This window comes from Mirounga angustirostris, unplaced genomic scaffold, assembly GCF_029215605.1.
Source record: "Mirounga angustirostris isolate CCGP_5_RB_7025 unplaced genomic scaffold, mMirAng1.0.hap1 SCAF_5, whole genome shotgun sequence".
In the NCBI taxonomy this organism is placed as follows: domain Eukaryota; kingdom Metazoa; phylum Chordata; class Mammalia; order Carnivora; family Phocidae; genus Mirounga; species Mirounga angustirostris.
In genome coordinates this window covers 156,767,827-156,787,924 of record NW_026991713.1, presented here as the reverse complement: position 1 = coordinate 156,787,924, position 20,098 = coordinate 156,767,827, and the positions used below count along the sequence as shown (strand labels likewise).

At 37.0% G+C, this 20,098-nt stretch overlaps 1 protein-coding gene across 1 annotated transcript in view; it reads right to left on the bottom strand.

Moving 5' to 3' along the window:
- LOC123840994 (phospholipid-transporting ATPase ABCA3-like) overlaps nt 1-20,098 on the bottom strand; it is a 157,206-nt gene that overhangs the window by 90,764 nt on the left and 46,344 nt on the right. The window contains exons 14-17 of the mRNA XM_064590317.1: nt 11,903-12,057; nt 11,506-11,661; nt 10,944-11,154; nt 6,759-6,909 (exon numbers count right to left, since the gene is read on the bottom strand). Coding sequence (XP_064446387.1) covers nt 6,759-6,909; nt 10,944-11,154; nt 11,506-11,661; nt 11,903-12,057 — 673 coding nt within the window. The remainder of the gene's footprint in view (nt 1-6,758; nt 6,910-10,943; nt 11,155-11,505; nt 11,662-11,902; nt 12,058-20,098) is intronic.

Below are 20,098 nucleotides of genomic sequence, written 5' to 3'. Positions count from 1 at the left end.
TGAGTTTATCTTTTTTTTTTTTTGTATTAAGTGATTATTTTTATTTTTTTTAGGATGATAGCATTGCAGTTATGTTATAAAGAGTTCTTTTTTTTTATTCTTTTTTTTTATTCTTATGTTAATCCCCATACATTACATCATTAGTTTTAGATGAAGTGTTCCATGATTCATTGTTTGTGCATAACACCCAGTGCTCCATGCAGAATGTGCCCTCCTCAATACCCACCACCAGGCTAACCCATCCTCCCACCCCCCTCCCCTCTAGAACCCTGTTTGTTTTTCAGAGTCCATCGACTCTCATGGTTCGTCTACCCCTCCGATTTCCCCCGCTTCATTCTTCCCCTCCCGCTACCTTCTTCTTCTTCTTTTTTTCTTAACATATATTGCATTATTTGTTTCAGAGATACAGATCTGAGATTCAACAGTCTTGCACAATTCACAGCGCTTACCAGAGCACATACCCTCCCCAGTGTCTATCACCCAGTCACCCCATCCCTCCCACTCCACCCCCCACTCCAGCAACCCTCAGTTTGTTTCCTACAATTAAGAATTCCTCATATCAGTGAGATCATATGATACATGTCTTTCTCTGTTTGACTTTGTGAATGGTGTTAGAGAATGGTCGAGTTTCATTCTTCTGCATGTGGCTGTCCAATTTTCCCAGCACCATTTATTGAAGAGACCATCTTTTTTCCATTGCATGTTTTTCCCTGCTTTGTCAAAGATTATTTGACCATAGAGTGGAGGGTCCATATCTGGGTTCCTATTCTGTTCCATTGGTCTATATGTCTGTTTTTGTGCCAGTACCATCCTGTCTTGGTGATCATAGCTTTGTCATATAGCTTGAAATCAGGCAACGTGATGCCCCCAGCTTTGTTTTTCTTTTTCAACATTTCCTTGGCGATTCGGGGTCTTTTCTGATTCCATACAAATTTTAGGATTGTTTGTTCCAGCACTTTGAAAAATGTCATTGGAATTTTGATTGGGATGACATTGAAGGTATAGATTGCTCTGGGTAGCATAGACATTTTAACAATGTTTATTCTTCTGATCCATGAGCATGGAATATTTTTCCATCTTTTTGTGTCTTCTTCAATTTCTTTCATGAGTGTTCTGTAGTTCCTAGCGTATAGATCCTTTACCTCTTTGGTTAGGTTTATTCCAAGGTATCTTATGGTTTTTGGTGCTATTGTAAATGGATCGTTTCTCTAATTTCTCTTTCTACAGTTGCGTTGTTAGTGTATAAGAAAGCAACTGATTTCTGTGCATTGATTTTGTATCCTGCCACATTACTGAATTGCTGTATGAGTTCTAGTAATTTGGGGGTGGAGTTTTTTGGGTTTTCCATATAAAGTATCATGTCGTCTGCAAAAAGAGTTTGACTTCTTCTTTGCCAACTTGAATACCTTTTATTTCTTTTTGTTGTCTGATTGTTGTTGCTAGGACTTCTAGTACTATGTTGAACAATAGTGGCGAGAGTGGGCATCCTTGACATGTTCCTGATCTTAAGGGAAAGGCTCTCAGCTTTTCCCCATTGAGGATGACATTCGCTGTGGGTTTTTCACAGATGGATTTTATGAACTTGAGGAATGTTCCCTCTATCCCTATACTCTGAAGAGTTTTAATCAGGAAAGGATGTTGTATTTTGTCAAATGCTTTTTCTGCATCAATTGAGAGGACCATGTGGTTCTTCTCCCTCCGCTTATTAATGTTTTCTGTCACATTGATAGATTTGCGAATGTTGAACCACCCTTGCATCCCGGGGATAAATCCCACTTGGTCCCGGTGGATGATCCCTTTAATGTATTGTTGGATCCTATTAGCGAGGATTTTGTTGAGGATTTTGGAATCCATATTCATCAGGGATATCGGTCTGAAATTCTCCTTTTGGATGGGGTCTTTGCCTGGCTTGGGGATTAAGGTAATGCTGGCCTCATAGAATGAGTTTGGAAGTTTTCCTTCTGTTTCTATTTTTTTAAACAGCTTCAGTAGAATAGGTATTATTTCTTCTTTGAATGTTTGGTAGAATTCCCCAGGGAATCCATCAGGTCCTGGACTCTTGTTTTTTGGGAGGTTTTTGATCACTGCTTCAATCTCGTTACTGGTTATTGGCCTATTCAGGTTGTCAATTTCTTCCTGTTTCAGTCTTGGCAGCTTATAGGTTTCCAGGAAGGCCTCCATTTCATCCAGATTGCTCAGTTTATTGGCTTATAGTTGTTGATAATAATTTCTAATAATTGTTTCTATTTCCTTGGTGTTAGTCGTGATCTCTCCCCTTTCATTCATAATTTTATTAATTTGGGTCCTTTCTCTTTTCTTTTGGATAAGTCTGACCAGTGGTTTATCGATCTTATTAATTCTTTCAAAGAACCAACTTCTAGTTTTGTTGATCTGATCTACTGTGTTTCTGGTTTCTAAATCATTGATTTCTGCTCTAATTTTAATTATTTCTCTCCTAATGCATGGCTTAGGCATAGTTTGTTGCTTTTTCACTAGTTCTTTAAGATGTAGAGTTAGTTGGTGAATTCGAGATTTTTCTGTTTTTTTTGAGTGAGGCTTGGATGGCTATGTATTTCCCCCTTAGGACCGCCTTTGCAGTATTCCATAGGTTTTGGACCAATGTGTTTTCGTTCTCATTGGTTTACGTGGATTGTTTAAGTTCTTGTTTGATTTCCTGGTTGACCAAAACATTCTTGAGCAGAGTGGTCTTTAGTTTCCAAGTGTTTGAATTTCTGCCAAATTTTTTCTTGTGATTGAGTTCCAGTTTTAAAGCATTGTGGTCTGAGATAGGCAGGGAATAATCTCAATCTTTTGGTATCAGTTGAGACCTGATTTGTGACCCAGTATGTGGTCTATTCTGGAGAAAGTTCCATGTGCGCTCGAGAAGAATGAGTATTCTGTTGTTTTAGGGTGGAATGTTCTGTAAATACCTATGAGGTCCATATGGTGCAGTGTATCATTCAAAGCTCTTGTTTCTTTGTTGGAATGTTCTGTAAATATCTATGAGGTCCATATGGTGCAGTGTATCATTCAAAGCTCTTGTTTCTTTGTTGATTTTCTGCTTAGATGACCTGTCCATTGCTGAGAGTGGAGTATTGAGGTCTCCTACAATTAACGTATTGTTATCAATATGACTCTTTATTTTGGTTAACAGTTGGCTTATGTAGATGGCTTCTCCCATGTTGGGGGCATAGGTATTTACAATTGTTAGATCTTCTTGTTGGATAGACCCTTTAAGAATGATATAGTGTCCTTCTGTGTCTCTAATTACAGACTTTAGTTTAAAATCTAATTTGTCTGATACAAGAATTGCTACCCCAGCTTTCTTTTGAGGTTCACTGGCATGGAAGATGGATCTCCATCCCTTCACTTTCAGTCTGGATGTATCTTTAGGTTCAAAATGAGTCTCTTGTAGACAGCATATGGATGGGTCCTGTCTTTTTATCCAATCTGCAACCCTGTGCCATTTTATGGAAGCATTTAGGCCATTCACGTTGAGAGTGATTGTTGAAAGATATGAATTAATTGTCATCATGTTGCCTGTGAAGATGTTGCTTTTATAGATTGTCCCTGTAAATTTCTGTTGTATATGACTCTTGGGGTCTTTCTCCTTTTATAGAACCCCCCCTTAATATTTCTTGCAGGGCCGGCTTAGTGGTCACACATTCTTTCAGTTTCTGCTGGTCGTGGAAGCTCTGCATCTCTCCATCCATTCTAAATGACAGCCTTGCCAGATAAAGTATTCTTGGCTGCATGTTCTTCTCATTTAGTATCCTGAATATGTCTTGCCAGGCCTTTCTGGCTTGCTGGGTCTCTGTGGATAGGCCTGATGTTATTCTGATGTTCCCCCCTCTGTATGTAAGGAATCTCTTCCCCCTAACTGCTCTTAAGATTGTTTCCTTGGTTCTAAGATTTGCGAGTTTTACTATTACATGCTGGGGTGTTGGCCTGTTTTCCTTGATCTTGGGAGGGGTCCTCTCTGCCTCTAGGACTCGAATGTTTGTTTCATTCCCCAGATTAGGGAAGTTCTCAGCTACGATTTGTTCAAATACATCTTCTAGCCCTCTCTTTCTCTCTTCACTCCCTCCGGGATTCCAATTATTCTGACATTGGAATGCTTCATGGTGTCACTTATTTCTCTGATTCTATTTTCATGGATTCTGAGTTGTTTTTCCCTGGTCTCCTCTTTTCCCTTTTTATCTATTATATTGTCTTCCAGGTCGCTTATTCGTTCTTCCTCCTCACTTACCCTAGCTGTTAGATTATCTAGATTGGATTGGATCTCATTGATAGCATTTTTAAATTCTGCCAATTCAGCTTTCATTTCTGCCCTTAGAGACTCTATGTTGCCATTAATTGATTTCTCCATTCTGGCCATTGTCTTCACAATTGCTAGCCTGAATTCCATCTCTGACATCGTGGTGATATCTGCATCCATTTGTAAATCTGCAGCATAAGTCATGATCTCTGAGTCTTTTCTATTTTGGAGGTTCCTCCTCTAGTCATTCTGTTGATGGGTGTTTGAGGGAATGTATAGAGTCCAAATTATTGACCAGAACCCAAGCAAGATCCACCTGTTTTCTAGGGACCTTAGGGTTGCTGGCCTCTTGTTTTCCCAGCTTGTCTTCTGGGGGAGGGGTCTGCTGCGCTGTTACTCAGGCAACCGTTGTTTGGGTGGAGTTGCCCTGCCCCCCTGTGGTGGGGATGGGCTCAGCGTGAATCAGTTTGGGGGGCTTTTGTTCTCTGGCGGCTTTCCCTGGCGGCTTTCTGCGTCTCTTCCGCAAGTCAGAGCAGAAGAGACCATTTCCAACCCTCTGCCTCAGAGCAGAGAGACCGCAGTTTGTTCTTCAGTGAGCTCTCCAGGACACACCGTCTCCGTTTCTGTCTGTGCTGCTATAAACTGCAGTGTCTCGGGTTGTGCGCCCCTCTGCAGCGCTCCCAGTCCTGCCTCCAGGTTGGGGCATGTCTCTGCCCTTTGTGCTTCTAAAACTGCCAGCCGCTCCCAGTTCACATGGGCGACCCCACCGATCCTGGTTCCGCCCCGGGGGCTGCCCTAAAGTCCTTTCCCCGCTGCTACCAGTCTGCAAGTCTGTGCCCCGTCCCCAGCGTGTGAGGCTGTCGCTCACCGGCGGTGTAGGATCCCCATGTCCAGGCACCTTCCCGCTGCTGTTTATCCTCTGATATCTGCCCACAGAATCAGGGCTCCCCGCTTTGTACCTCGAAACTAACCACCTGCGATATTCTGTTTGTAGAGATCCAGATCTTCTTACATCTCAGGCTGGTTTCGTGGGTGCTCAGAGTGGTCTGGTAGATATCCAGCTCAATTCCGGGGACCAATTGAAATAGGGTCCCCTACTACTCCGCCATCTTTCCTTCTCCCTTGTTCTTGTATTTTAAACTAAAAGATCATTCTCTTTGGTTGAAAGATGGAATCAAAACAGGATTTGAAAATTTTTCTTTCCTTGATGGCAGCACTGAAGCTTCTTTTCCTTGACATTCTTGGTGACAATATTTTCGTCTTTCTTTTTCTCATTTCCAGATGCCAAGCTCAAAATCTTATGCCTTTAAGACAAGTCAAGGCCAGACTAGAGGAAGGTTATCAGGACACTTCCAGAGAGGCCTTGCATAACAGTTATTTGGATCTATCATGTACACATTTAATTTCCCTTCTTTTTCTTCCTGGCTAATCTGCTGGACCTTTATCTCAAATATTAGCTCTCCTGCTCTACAAAATAGATTCTTGTAACCCTCATACATCTTTCCAACTTTGCTGCTTAGGAGCGAAACCTGCTCAAGACACCCTTAATTAATATTAAATGAACTACTTTTTAAACTTCCTTTGAACAACAGATTGAGGTGATAAAATTCCTGATGATATTTTGTATCAGCTCTATTATTTATCCTTGTTCATTGAATTTTAGCTGTCATTCTATTTTTTTTCATCTTTGGGATCTGTGGTCAGAATTTCATTTTTGAAACTCCAAACAATCTTGAGGTTATGTTACAGAAATTTGCTTTTCTATATATCTTATATATATTCTATATAATGTTGGCCTGTGTCTAAATCTACCAATATCCTTTCTTCTTTCCTGCCATGAAGTTCCCCATGATGTGGTAAGTTTCCCATAAAATATCTGACTTTTTTTTCCCTTTAACCAACATTTTCTTGATTATCAGATTTAGATTTACAGTATTAGTTTGTTTTAATTTCCCCTGTCTTTCTCCCCCCAACCCACTGCCCCCCGTCTTTATAAAAGGTAATTGTTGGCAACAAACCTCAGAGACCCATCAGGATACCTGCTTTGAGGTAAATGAAATATTTGTTGCGTGTCTATACTTGAATTACTCTCTTTACCATGTTATCTTGCTTAAACTTTGTACCAGGAATAACACATTTCCTCCTTTTAATTTGTAGGAGTTTCACAAAATGGTATTTGTTTCTTTCCTCTATTGTCCACCCACTGGTTTCCCTTTATATTTACAGCCTCTTATTCATGAATTTTAAGCGTATAAATATTTCCTGATATGTAGCACTATTCTGGTAACTCTTTTATATCTCTGCATATCACTTCCATTCACTCCACTCACCATGCAACATTCTAAACTTAAGCTTCATTCCAACAAGTCTCAGCATCATTTTACAGCAAGTTACAATACCGTTTTAAAATTTCAAGAGTACTTTCTGAAGAAACCAGGAAAAGCAATAATTACATCGGGTTATCTAAACACCAATCATTTTACATTCTCTGGACTCATACCTGTGCGTATACTCTTTGGGTAGAATAAAAGATACTTCATTATTAACATTCTTCTCCAAAGTGGCTGTTGGTATATGATACTGAAGCAATTTGCAGATTTCTTCAACATTACAGTGAGCTTCCTTCACCATGACAATGTGGTATCCCACACCTGAGAAAATCCATTTAGAAGAACAAATAAAACAAGTTTGTATTTCCAATATTCTTGGGAGACCATAGTTGGCTTTCCATAGTTTGGGTTAGCTAGAAGATAAGGCATGTTAATCATATGATTATAAGTCTAAGAAGTCTACTAAATACTTCTTTTGTAATTTCATTCATTTTCTTAGGGACTGATAGAACAGAGGTGGAAACAAAAGCTCTCTTATATGGCCTCTTGTTCTATTGACACTGAAATATGAGAAGACAAGGTTAATATTCATTAAACAGATATATATTTGGTGCTTATTATATGTAAGGCAGTAAATTAATCAGATAAAAGTCCCTTCCTCCAGAGATCTGAGAAATCTTTCCAAAGTGCTCTCCACCTCCACCAGCTGCACTATACTAGTCTTGCAAAGCTGGAGGAAAGGGTAGGGAGGAGAAAAAAAATGCCTCCAGGGCACTATAGAACTTTGTGGAAAACATTGCAGTGGTATCTGATAGCTCAGGGCAGGACAAAAGAGATGAGAGAAACACTTCTGGGGTACATCAGTCCTTCACTGCAATGGCCCTTTGAAGGTTAGAGAGAGGGCAGCAGAGTAGACAGAAAACCTTTAAGGTGAAGAAAATAGTGCAGAAATGGAAATTGAAGAGCATCTGTCAGATACAAAAAGCTGGGAACTGGACTATAGCTTAAAGAGATCTCCATGGTCTCATTCATGTACAGATCCCAACCTCCGCTAAGACTAAAATCCTGATTCTATTACTAAAACATTTGAAGACAGTGATGGAGAGAATCTAAACAAAGGTGTAATACATGCCAGTATTTTATGTGAGTCCCATGATAACCACAAAGAAAATATGTCTAGAAATTACACACAAAAAAGAAATCAAAGTATATCAATACAAAAAATCAGTAAAAAGGAAATGAAGACAGCAAGACAGGAAAAGAGAGACACAAGAAGTATAAGACAAACAGAACACGAGTAACAAAGTAGTACTTCCCTATCAAAATCAATATTAAATATAAACAAATTAAACTCTTCAATCAAAAGACAGAACTGAATAGATTAAAAAAAAAGTAAGATCCATTCCTATAAGAAAACACTGGGTAAAAGCTTCTTGACATTGGTCTTGGCAATGATGTTTTTTGGATATGAAACCAAAAGCACAGCAAAGAAAGTAAAAATAGAGAAGTGTGACCACAACAAACTAAAAAGATTCTGGGGGCGCCTGGGTGGCTTAGTTAGTTAAGCATCCAACTCTTGGTTTCGGCTCAGATTGGGATCTCATGGTCGTGGGACTGAGCCCTGAGTCAGGCTCTGTGCTCAGTGGAGAGTCTGCTTGAAGATTCTCTCCCTCTGCACCTCCCTCTATTCCCTATCTCTCTCTCACTCTCTAAAATAAATCAATAAATCATTTTGGATCACTACATCAAAAACTAATGATGTATTGTATGGTGACTAACATAACATAATTAAAATAAAACTAAAAAAAGAAATTAAAAAAATAAAAATATTCTGAATGGCAAAAGAAATAATCAGCAAAATGGAAAGGCAACCTACAGAATAAAAGAAAATGCTTGCAAACCAAAAATTCCTAGGAGAAAACACAGGAAGTTATCTCTTTGACATTGAGTATAGAAACATTTTTCTAGATAGGTCTCCTCTGGCAAGGGAAACAAAAGCAAAATTAAACTATTGAGACTACATCAATACTAGCTTTTGCACAGTGAAGGAAATGTCAACAAAACAAAAAGAACCATGAGTGGGAGAAGATATTTGCAAATGATATCCAATAAAGGGTTAATATCCACAATATACAAATAAATTATACAACTCAACACCCAAAACCAAATAATCAATTTAAAAATGGGCAGAAGACTTGAAAAGACATTTCTCCAAAGACATATAGATGGCTAACTGACACATGAAAAGATGCTCAACATTACTAATCATCAGAGAAATATAAATCAAAACCACAAGGAGCTATCACCTCACACCTGTCAGAATGGCTAAAACCACATCTTCTTTATCCATTCATCTGGTGAAGGGCACCTCGGCTCCTTCCACAGTTTGGCTATTGTGGATATTGCTGCTATGAACACTGGGGTGCATGTGCCCCTTCTTTTCACTACATCTGTATCTTTGGGGTAAATACCTGGTAGTGTAATTGCTGGGTCATGGGGTAGCTCTATTTTTAACTTCTTGAGGAATCTACATACTGTTTTCCAGAGTGACGGTATCAGCTTGCATTCCCACCAACAGTGTAAGAGGGTTTCCCTTTCTCCACATCCTTGCCAACATTTGTTGTTTCCTGTCTTGTTAATTTTTGTCATTCTAACTGGTGTAAGGTGGTATCTCATTGTGGTTTTCATTTGTATTTCCCTGATGGCTAGTGATATTGAACATTTTTTCACATGTCTGTTAGCCATTTGTATGTCTTCTCTGGAGAAGTGTCTGTTTGTGTCTTTTGCCCATATATTGACTATTTGTTTTTTTGTGTTGAGTTTGAGAAGTCCTTTATAGATCTTGGATACCAGCCCTTTATCTGTAATGTCATTTACAAATATCTTCTCCCATTTCGTAGGTTGCCTCTTAATTTTGTTGACTAGTTCCTTTGTGGTACATATATACAATGGAATATTATTCAGCCATCAGAAAGGATGAATATCCACCATCTGCATCAACATGGATGGAACTGGAGGGGATTATGCTAAGTGAAAGAAGTCAAGCAGAAAAAGACAATTATATGGTTTTACTCATATATGGAACATAAGCAATAGCAGAGAGGACCATAGGGGAAGGGAGGGAAATCAGAGAGGGAGATGAACCATGAGAGACCATGGACCTTGGGAAAAAAACTGAGGGTTTCAAAGGAGAGGAGGTGGTGGTGGTGGGGGGAGTAACAGGGTGATGGGTATTAAGGAGAGCACGTTTTGTGATGCGCACTGGGTTATATGTAACTAATGAATCATTGAACACTACATCAAAAACTAATGATGTAGTATACAGTGGCTAACTGAACATAACAATAATAAAAAAAGGAATGGCTAAAACCAGTAATATAAGAAACAACAGGTGATGGTGAGGATATGGAGAAAAAAGAACCCTCTTGCACTTTTGGTAGAAATGGAAACTGATGCTACCACTGTGGAAAGCAGTGTGGAGGTTCCTCAAAAAATTAAAAATAGAACTACTATATGATCCAGTAATTCTGCTACTGGGTATTTACTCAAAGAACACAACCATGCCAATTCAAAAAGATATATGCACCCCTACGTCTACTGCAGCATTATTCACCAGAGCCAAGTTATGGAAACAACCTAAGTGTCCGCCAACTGATGAACAAATGAAGATGTGGTAAATACATACAATGGAATATTACTTAGCCATGAAAAATGAACTCTTGCCATTTGTAACAACATGGATGGACCTAGAAGGTGTCATGCTAAGTGAAATAAATCAGACAAAGACAAATACCAAATAATTTCACTTACATGTAGAATCTAAAAAACAAAAAAAGTAGACAAAACAGACTCAAAGATACAAGGAACAAACTGTCAGTTACCAGAAACAGAAGGGGTTGGAGGTCAAGCAAATAGGTGAAGGGGATTAAGAGGAATAAACTTCTGGTTACAAAATAAATAAGCAATATATGAGGATATAATATACAGCATGGTGAATACAGTCAATAATATTGTAATAACTTTGTATGGTTACAGATGGTACCTAGACTTATCATGGGGATCATTTTGTAATGTATAAAATACTGAATCACTAGGATGTACACCTGAAAATAATAGGACACTGTATGTCAATTACACTTCCATATTAAAAATAAATAAATAAACTATGACCATTACTTCAAAGGGCTCATAGTTGAGCCCCAAATAAAAGGACAGAGGAAATCATAGAAGTTTTGGAGAGATAGACAAAACATTATGGAAATTAGAATAATATTACTAAGACATCAATATCCATGAAGATTATGTCTGAAGAATACTAAGATATCAATATCCAAAAAATAATCAAAGGGAGAGACCATATATTTTTTTCAGGAAAACTGAAGAGCCACAGCACTGCAGGGATCCCTTGACCATGATGGCTATGCGGTCACCCAGGAAGTCAGCTTCATCCATGTAGTGGGTGGTCAATAAGATGGTACGATCCTGTTTATACTGCTGAAGGAAATCCCAGGTGGCTCTCCTTGAGGCTGGGTCCATGCCAGATGTTGGTTCATCAAGTATCACCACCTAAAGACCAGAAGAACAATTTTATAACCATTAAGCGTTGTGTACTCGTGTCACTAAGGTCACTAAGTATCATTTATGGGGCTTACTCTGGTTTTGCTTTTTCAGTCACTTGTTCAGTTAAGCTAAGAAGTTTAGACTAAAACTGAATTAGGAATGCTAGAATAATTCCAAACCTGTGACAAATTTATTACAATTAAATTGATAATGTGAATTCCATATGGGATTAATTTGTAAGGTTCTTTTTACAGTGTTAGATCCTTATCAGCTCTCAGGTTTCTGTTGGCTGATCTTTTTAGACCAGCTTTGGTGGAGATCCATTTTTAGTGCTCCCTGCCCTTTTTTTTTTTTTACCTTGGAGCCCCCTATAAGTGCTATGATCATGGAGAGTCTGCGCTTCATTCCTCCACTCAGTGAACAAGAAAATTCATTACGCTTATCTAGCAGGTTAAAAGCAGCCAGCATATGATCAATTTCCATAAGACGTGTCTTTTGAGGTATTCCTTTTACCTAGAAAGAGAAGCCAGAGTTTACATGGTGCTTCCAGCTTTTTCCTAAGAAACACTTTATACAAGCCTTTTCTTATATGATTTCTATAGTGTCTTCTTCCCTTAGCCTGTCTTTATGTTTAAAGAAGAATTCATCAAAAATCAGTTTTTAAACTTTCTAGGAATAAGGATATTGATAGTTGGTAATCTACCTGAAATACATCAATAGAGTGGGAAAAAGGAACGTATCTTTTTTGCCTTACCACACAATAGAAATAAAGGTGTTCTGACACGGTCAAGTAATTAAACAACAAATTTTGTTGGGGACACAAGCCCAAGCTTTTCCTGATCTGGACCATCTGCTGTGAGATGTCATATCCATTAATATAGGCCTCACCACTGGTAGCAGGATAGAGACCTAGGGATCAAGCAGAAGACGTAACAATACATTAGCTTTCATGAGGGAACATGACAACAAACTTTTCATTAAAACCTTAAATTTGAAATCTATATATGGATTATTCATATATGCAATATCTCTCAGAAGAAAATTCCAAAAAATACCAATTGTTATATTTGAGGTGATGAGATTAAAAATAATTTATTTTTTATTTGATTAACTGCATGTTCTAATATTCAATGAGTATGAATGAGTACAAATCACTCAGGTATATAAAAACACTAAAGAGTTTGTTATATTAGAACTTAACAGCATTGCCATCAGCCACTTGACAACATTTATGAATTACGTTATTTTTTCAAAAAATTTTATTTTATTTTATTATGTTATGTTAGTCACCATACAGTACATCATTAGTTTTTGATGTAGTGCTCCATGGTTCATTGTTCCATGCAATACGTGACCTCCTTAATACCCATCACTGGGCTAACCCATCCCCCCCCCCAAACCCTCAGTTTGTTTCTCAGAGTCCATAGTCTTTCATGGTTCATCTCACCCTCCGATTTCCCCCCCTTCATTTTTCCCTTCCTTCTCCTAATGTCCTCCATGCTATTCCTTATGTTCCACAAATAAGTGAAACCATATGATAATTGACTTTCTCTGCTTGACTTATTTCACTTAGCATAATCTCTTCCAGTCCCATCCATGTTGATGTAAAAGTTGGGTATTTATCCTTTCTGATGGCTGAGTAATATTCCATTATATATATGAATTATGTTATGAATTGTACACTGACCTAGACTGTGGTAAACGCTTTTAATTAAAACTTGAAAACCCAGATAATAAATCTGTTATCCTTGAAGAATTTAAATTCTAGTCAGGGGAGGTAACACACAGTAACCTAAAATAGTTTCACAATATTTATATAATTTTTATCCATAGCTCTCATAATTATTGGTTAAATTTAAAGAAGAAAGTATCATTTAAATCCAGTAACTCATTAATCCTACTTTACACTTACTGCGGTAAGCATTGAGTATTGTATAGAATTGCAAAATCCCTATGTTGTACACCTGAAACTAATATAACATTGTATGTCAGCTATACTTCAATATTACAAAAAAAGAAAACATGACCAAGAGGATAAATGTGTTCACAAATATCCAACATGATCTCTCAAATTATTCCTGTTGTGCTGCAGTCCCCTCCATCATCATGTTTATTCCAGAGGTTTTCATTTTTAACAATGTAATCTAATTTAAATGCATTGAAATGAGGCTGTTTAGCTGATCATCCCTTTTGACTTCTTATTTCTGTAGTGGATCTTTCCTTTCTGATTTTAGTGATCTGAATCTTCTCTGTTTTTTTTTTTTTTCTTGGTCAGTATAGCTAAAGGTTTGTCACTTTCATTGATCTTTTCAAAGAACTAACATTTGGTTTCATTAATTCCCTTATTTCCTTATTTCTTTGGATTTAGCTGGCTGTTCATTTTTAAGTGTCTTAGGTGGACAGATTGTTTATCTGAGAACTTTTTAACGTAGGAATTTACAGCTATAAATTTCCCTCTAAGCACTGCTTTAGCCGCATCTCATTAGTTTTGTGTGTTATGTCATTTTTATTCATGTCAAATATTTCCTAATTTTCTTTGTGATTTCTTCTTTCACCATTAGTATTTAGAAGTATGTTGTTTAATTTCCACAAATATGTGAATTTCTCATTTCTTCCTGTTGTAAATTTATAATTTCACTCCATTGTAATCAGAAACTACACTGTGTAATTTCAATCTTTTAAATTCATTCAGGCTTTTTTTGTGGCCTAATGTATACTCTATCATAGAGAATATTCTACATGTGGTTGAGAAGAACATAGATTTTGCTATTAGATCAAATGTGTATAGATACTTATGAGATCTATTGTGTGTAATATTTTTCAAGTCATCTATTTACCTGTTGATATTCTGCCTACTTGCTATATCTTTCATTGAAAGTGGGATACCAAAATCTACAATTATTATTTTTCCATTGTCTATTTCTGCCTTAAATTCTGACAGTTTTTGCTTCACATATGCGGGAACTTTGTTGTTAGGTGCATATATATTTATAATTGTTACAACTTCATGGTAAATTGACTCCTTTATCATTATAAAATATCTTTCTCTATTTCTAGCAACACTGTTTTAAAGTCTATTTTGTCTGATATTTGCATAGCTAGTGCAGCTTTACTTTGGTTGCATTTTGTGTATTCTTTTCGTCTTTTTACTTTCAAACTATTTGTATCTTTGAGTCTAAAATGTGTCTCCTGTACACAGCATAGAGCTGGATCTTATTTTAATACATCTGACAATCTGCCTTTTATATGGATTGTTTAATCCACTAACAATATTATTATCAATATAGCTGGGTTTATGTTTGCCATTTTGCTTTTTTATTTTTGATGCCTCATGTAATTTTTGTTACTCTATTTATTGCTTTCTTTTGCATAGACTATTTTCTAGTGTAACATTTAAATTCCTTTAATGATTTTTTCACTATATATATTTTTGACTTATTTTCTTAGTAGTTGCTCTGAGGCTTACTATACACAATTTAATTACTAGAATCAACTTCAGATTTATATTAACTTAATTCTAGAAAGCTGATATAGTTTTGTTCTCTCTTCTCTATTTTTGTGCTACTATTGTTATACACGTTTCATCTACATGTGTTTCCATTCCAAAAATACACTGTTATAATTAATACTCATATAATTTTATGCTTATTACAGACGTGGATAAAAGACAGCAAGTATGTAATTATAGTTTGTTAAACTTATTTCTTATATAGCATTTTTGGTCCTCTTCATTTGTTCCTATGGATTTGTGTTCCCATCTAGTATCATTTCCTTACTCTATCACAACCTTGCTCCCATCCACTTCCTTTATGCCATTATTGTCAAATTTATTACTTTTCTGTATTACAGGCCCAACATTGCAATTATATAGTTTTATACAATTTCTTTTGAAATTAGTTAAAAGAAAAAGTAATATGTATTGATACTGTCTTTTATAATTACATAATTAACTTAAAATTTTTTATCAACATATAATGTATTATTTGTTTCAGGGGTACAGATCTGTGATTCATCAGTCTTACACAATTCACAGAGCTCACCATAGTATATACCCTCCCCAGTGTCCATCACCCAGCCACCACATCCCTCCTGCCCCCTCCCCTCCAGCAACCCTCAAATTGTCTCCTGAGATTAAGAGTCTCTTATGGTTTGTCTCTCTCTGGTTTCATCTTGTTTCATTTTTCCCTCCCTTCACCTATAATCTTCTGTTTTTGGTTTTTTTTTTATATTAATCTTCTGTTTTGTTTCTCAAATCCTCGTATCAGTGAGATCATATGATACTTATCTTTCTCTGATTGACTTATTTCACTCAGCATAATACCCTCTAGTTCCACCATGTTGTTGCAAATGGCAAGATTTCATTTTTTTGATGGCTGCATAATATTCCATTGTGTATATATATATATATATATATATATATATATATATATATATATATATATATATACACACACCACATCTTCTCATATCCATTCATCTGTTGATGGACATCTAGGCTCTTTCCATAGTTTGGCTATTGTGGACATTGCTGCTATAAACATTGGGTTGACGTATCCCTTTGGATCACTACATTTGTATCTTTGGGGTAAATACCCAGTAGTGCAATTGCTGGGTGGTAGGGTAGCTCTATTTTCAACTTTTTGAAGAACCTCCATACTGTTTTCCAGAGTGGCTTCACCAGCTTGCATTCCCACCAACAGTGTAAGAGGGTTCCCCTTTCTCTGCATCCTCACCAACATCTGTCATTTTCTGACTTGTTAATTTTAGCCATTCTGACTGGTGTGAGGTGGTATCTCATTGAGGTTTTGATTTGGATTTCCCTGGTGCCGAGTGATGTTGAGCACGTTTTCATGTGTCTTTTGGCCATTTGGATGTCTTCTTTGCAGAAATGTCTGTTCATGTCTTCTGCCCATTTCTCGATTGGATTATTTATTCTTTGGGTGTTGAGTTTGATAAGTTCTTTATAGATCTTGGATATCAGCCCTTTATCTGTAGTGTCATTTGCAAATATCTTCTCCCATTCTGTCGGTTGTCTTTTGGTTTTGTTGACTGTTTCCTTTGCTTTGCAAAAGCTTTTTATCTTGATGAAGTCCCAATAGTTCATTTTTGCCCTTGCTTCCCTTGCCTTTGGCGATGTGTCTAGGAAGAAGGTGCTGCGGCAGAGGTCAAAGAGGTTGCTGCCTGTGTTCTCCTCTAGGATTTTGATGGACTCCTGTCTCACATTTAGGTCTTTTATCCATTTTGAGTCTATTTTTGTGTGTGGTGTAAGGAAATTGTCCAGTTTCATTCTTCTCCATGTGGCTGTCCAATTTTCCCAACACCATTTGTTGAAGAGACTTTTTTCCATTGGACATTCTTTCCTGCTTTGTCAAAGATAAGTTGACCATAGAGTTGAGGGTCCATTTCTGGGCTCTCTATTCTGTTCCATTGATCTATGTGTCTGTTTTTGTGCCAGTAACATGCTGTCTTGATGATTACAGCTTTGTAATAGAGCTTGAAGTCTGGAATTGTGATGCCACCAGTTTTCTTTTCTTTTTCAACATTCCTCTGGTTATTCGGGGTCTTTTCTGGTTCCATACAAATTTTAGGATTATTTGTTCCATTTCTTTGAAAAAAGTTGATGGTGTTTTGATAGGGATTGCCTTAAATGTGTGGATTACTCTAGGTAGCATTGACACTTCAACAATATTTGTTCTTCCAATCCATGAGCATGGAACGTTTTTCCATTTCTTCATGTCTTCCTCAATTTCTTTCAAGAGTTTTCTGAGTACAGATTCTTTGCCTCTTTGGTTAGATTTATTCCTAGGTATCATATGGTTTTGGGTGCAATTGTAAATGGGATCAACTCCTTAATTTCTCTATCTTCTGTCTTGTTGTTGGTGTATAGAAATGCCACTGATTTCTGTGGACCGATTTTATATCCTGCCACTTTACTGAATTCCTGTATGAGTTCTAGCAGTTTTGGGGTGGAGTCTTTTGGGTTTTCCACATAAAGTATCATATCATCTGCAAAGAGTGAGAGTTTGACTTCTTCTTTGCTGATTTGGATGCCTTTTATTTCTTTTTGTTGTCTGATTGCTGAGGCTAGGACTTCTAGTACTATGTTAAATAGCAGTGGTGATAGTGGACATCCCTGCCATGTTCCTGACCTTAGGGGGAAAGCTCTCAGTTTTTCCCTATTGAGAATGATATTCGCTGTGGGTTTTTCATAGATGGCTTTTATGATATTGAGGTATGTACCCTCTATCCCTACACTGTGAAGAGTTTTAATCAAGAAAGAATGCTGTACTTTGTCAAATGAATTTTTCTGCATCTATTGAGAGGATCATTTGGTTCTTGTTCTTTCTTTTATTAATGTATTGTATCACATTGATTTGTGGATGTTGAACCAACCTTGCAGCCCAGGAATAAATCCCACTTGGTCATGGTGAACATAATTAACTTTGATATGTCATCTGTGTTATATGTGTATTTGTGCATGTGTGTGTGTGTGCACACGCATATGTTCAGATTTCCATCTCAGCTTACTGCTTTTAGCCCAAAGAACTTTTTTAAGGTAGGTCTGTTAGGAATGAATTCTGTCAGGTTTGTTTATCTGGGAATGTGTTATTTCATGTTAATTTCTGATACCTAGAGATGAGACTCTCAGCTGACAGTTTTTTCTTTCAGCACTTTGCTCTTTAAAAAAAATTTTTTTTGTAACTGGAAGTTAGTACCTGTTAATCCCCATCACTGATTTTGCCCATCCCCCCCCCCACCTACCTTCTCTCTGGCAACCACCATTTTGTTCTCTGTATTTAGAGTGTTTCTTTGTTTTTGTTTCTTCAAGTCAACATATGAGTTAAATCATAAAGTATTTGCTTTTCTCTATTTCACTTAGCACAATACTCTCTAGTTATATCCATGTTGTTGCAAATGACAATACACACCCCCCCCACATATATATACACCACATACATACATACACCACATATACATACCACATACATATATACACTACATATATATACACTATATATACATATATCACATCTTCCTTATCCATTCATGTGTTGATGGACACTAGGGTTGCTTCTATTTCTTAGTTGTTGTAAATAATGCCGCAATAAATGTAGAGATACATGTATCTTTTAGAATTACTGTTTTCATTTTCTTTGGGTAAATTCCCAGTAGTGAAATTACTGGATCATATGGTATTTGTTTTTAATTTTTTGAGGAAATTCCATACTATTTTCCACAGTGGCTGCACCAATTTACATTCCCACCAATAATGCATGAGGGTTCCCTTTCCCCACATTCTCCCCAACACATGTTATTTCTTGTCCTTTTGACACTAACCATTCTGACTGGTGTGCAGTGATATCTCATTGTGGTTTTGATTTGCATTTACCTGATAATAACTGATGTTGAGCATCTTTTTTTTAAAAAAGATTTTATTTATTTTAGAGAGAGAGCATGAGAGTGGGATGAGGAGCAGTGGGAGAAGAAGACTCCCTGCTGAGCAGGGAATCCAACATGGGGCTCAATCCCAGGACCCTGTGATCATGACCTGAGCTGAAGGCAGATGCTTAGCTGACTGAGCCACCCAGGTGTCCCTTGAGCATCTTTTCATATGTCTACTGGCCATCTATGTGTCTTTGGAAAAATATATATTTAGGTCCTCTGCCCATTTTTTAATCAGATTGTTTCCTTTTTTTGGTGTTGAGTTGTAGGAGTTCTTTTCATATTCTGGATATTAACCCCTTATTGGATATATCATTTGCAAATATATTCTCCCATTCAGGCTGTCTCTCTTTCATGTTTTGCTGATTTTTTCAGTGATATACATATGGATTTCTTTCTCTTTATTCTTTGCACATTTATGAGTGGTTTTTGATATATGGTTACCATTAGGCTTGTATATAACCACTTCTGCATATAGCAGTTTACATTAAGTTGATGACTGTCCAAATTTGAACCCATTCTTTTTTCCTCTCCTCCCCATGTTTTAGGTATATGTTGTTATATTCTATATTATTTTATTTTGTGAGTTCCTTGACTGATTTTTAATAGAAATATTCATTTTTACTGCTTTTGTGTTTCCTACCTTTATACTATCATTTTTGGTCTTTCCTTTCCACTCTTTAAAGTCCCCTTTAATATTTCCTGCTGGGTGGGTTTAGTGGTCATGAACTTCTTTAGTTTTTTGTGTGTCTGGGAATCTTTTTATCTCTCCTTCTATTCTGAATGATAGCCTTGCTGGGTAGAAGTATTCTTGGCTGCAGATTTTTCCCAGTCAGCACTCTTCTAGTTTGCAAAGTTTCTGCTGAAAAATCTCCTGCTAGTCTTATGGGTTTTCCCTTGTAAGTTACAGTTTCCTTTTGTCTTGCTGCTTTTAAATTTTTTTCTTTATTACTATATTTGGCCAATTTTAATTAATATCTTAGTGTGGATCTGCTTTTGTTGATTTTGATGGGGGTTCTATGTGCCTCCTGGATCTGGATATGTTTTCTTCCCCAGATAGGGATGTTTTTAGTTATTATTTCTTCAAATAAATTATATGTCCCCTTTTCTCTCTCTTCTTCTGGGACTCCTATGATATGAATGTTATTACATTTGATGGAGTCGGAGTTCCCTAAGTCTACTACTACTCTGCCTTCTAGGTCACTAATTCATCCTTCTACTTCTCCCATTTTGCAATTCATTCCATCAAGCATGTTTCTCATTTTGTTTATTGAGCCCTTTATCTCTGTTATGTTGTTCCTTACTTCTGTGTTAAGGGTCTCACTCATGTCTTCCATTCTTTTCTCTATTCCACTGAGTATCCTTATGATCACTGCTTTAAATTCTCTATCAGGCATGTTATTTTTATCTGTTTTGCTTAGATCTCTGGCTGTGGCCGTGTCCTGTTTTTACATTTGGGATAAGTTTCTCTGTCTCCTCATTTTGTCTGCCTGTGTTTGTTTCTGTG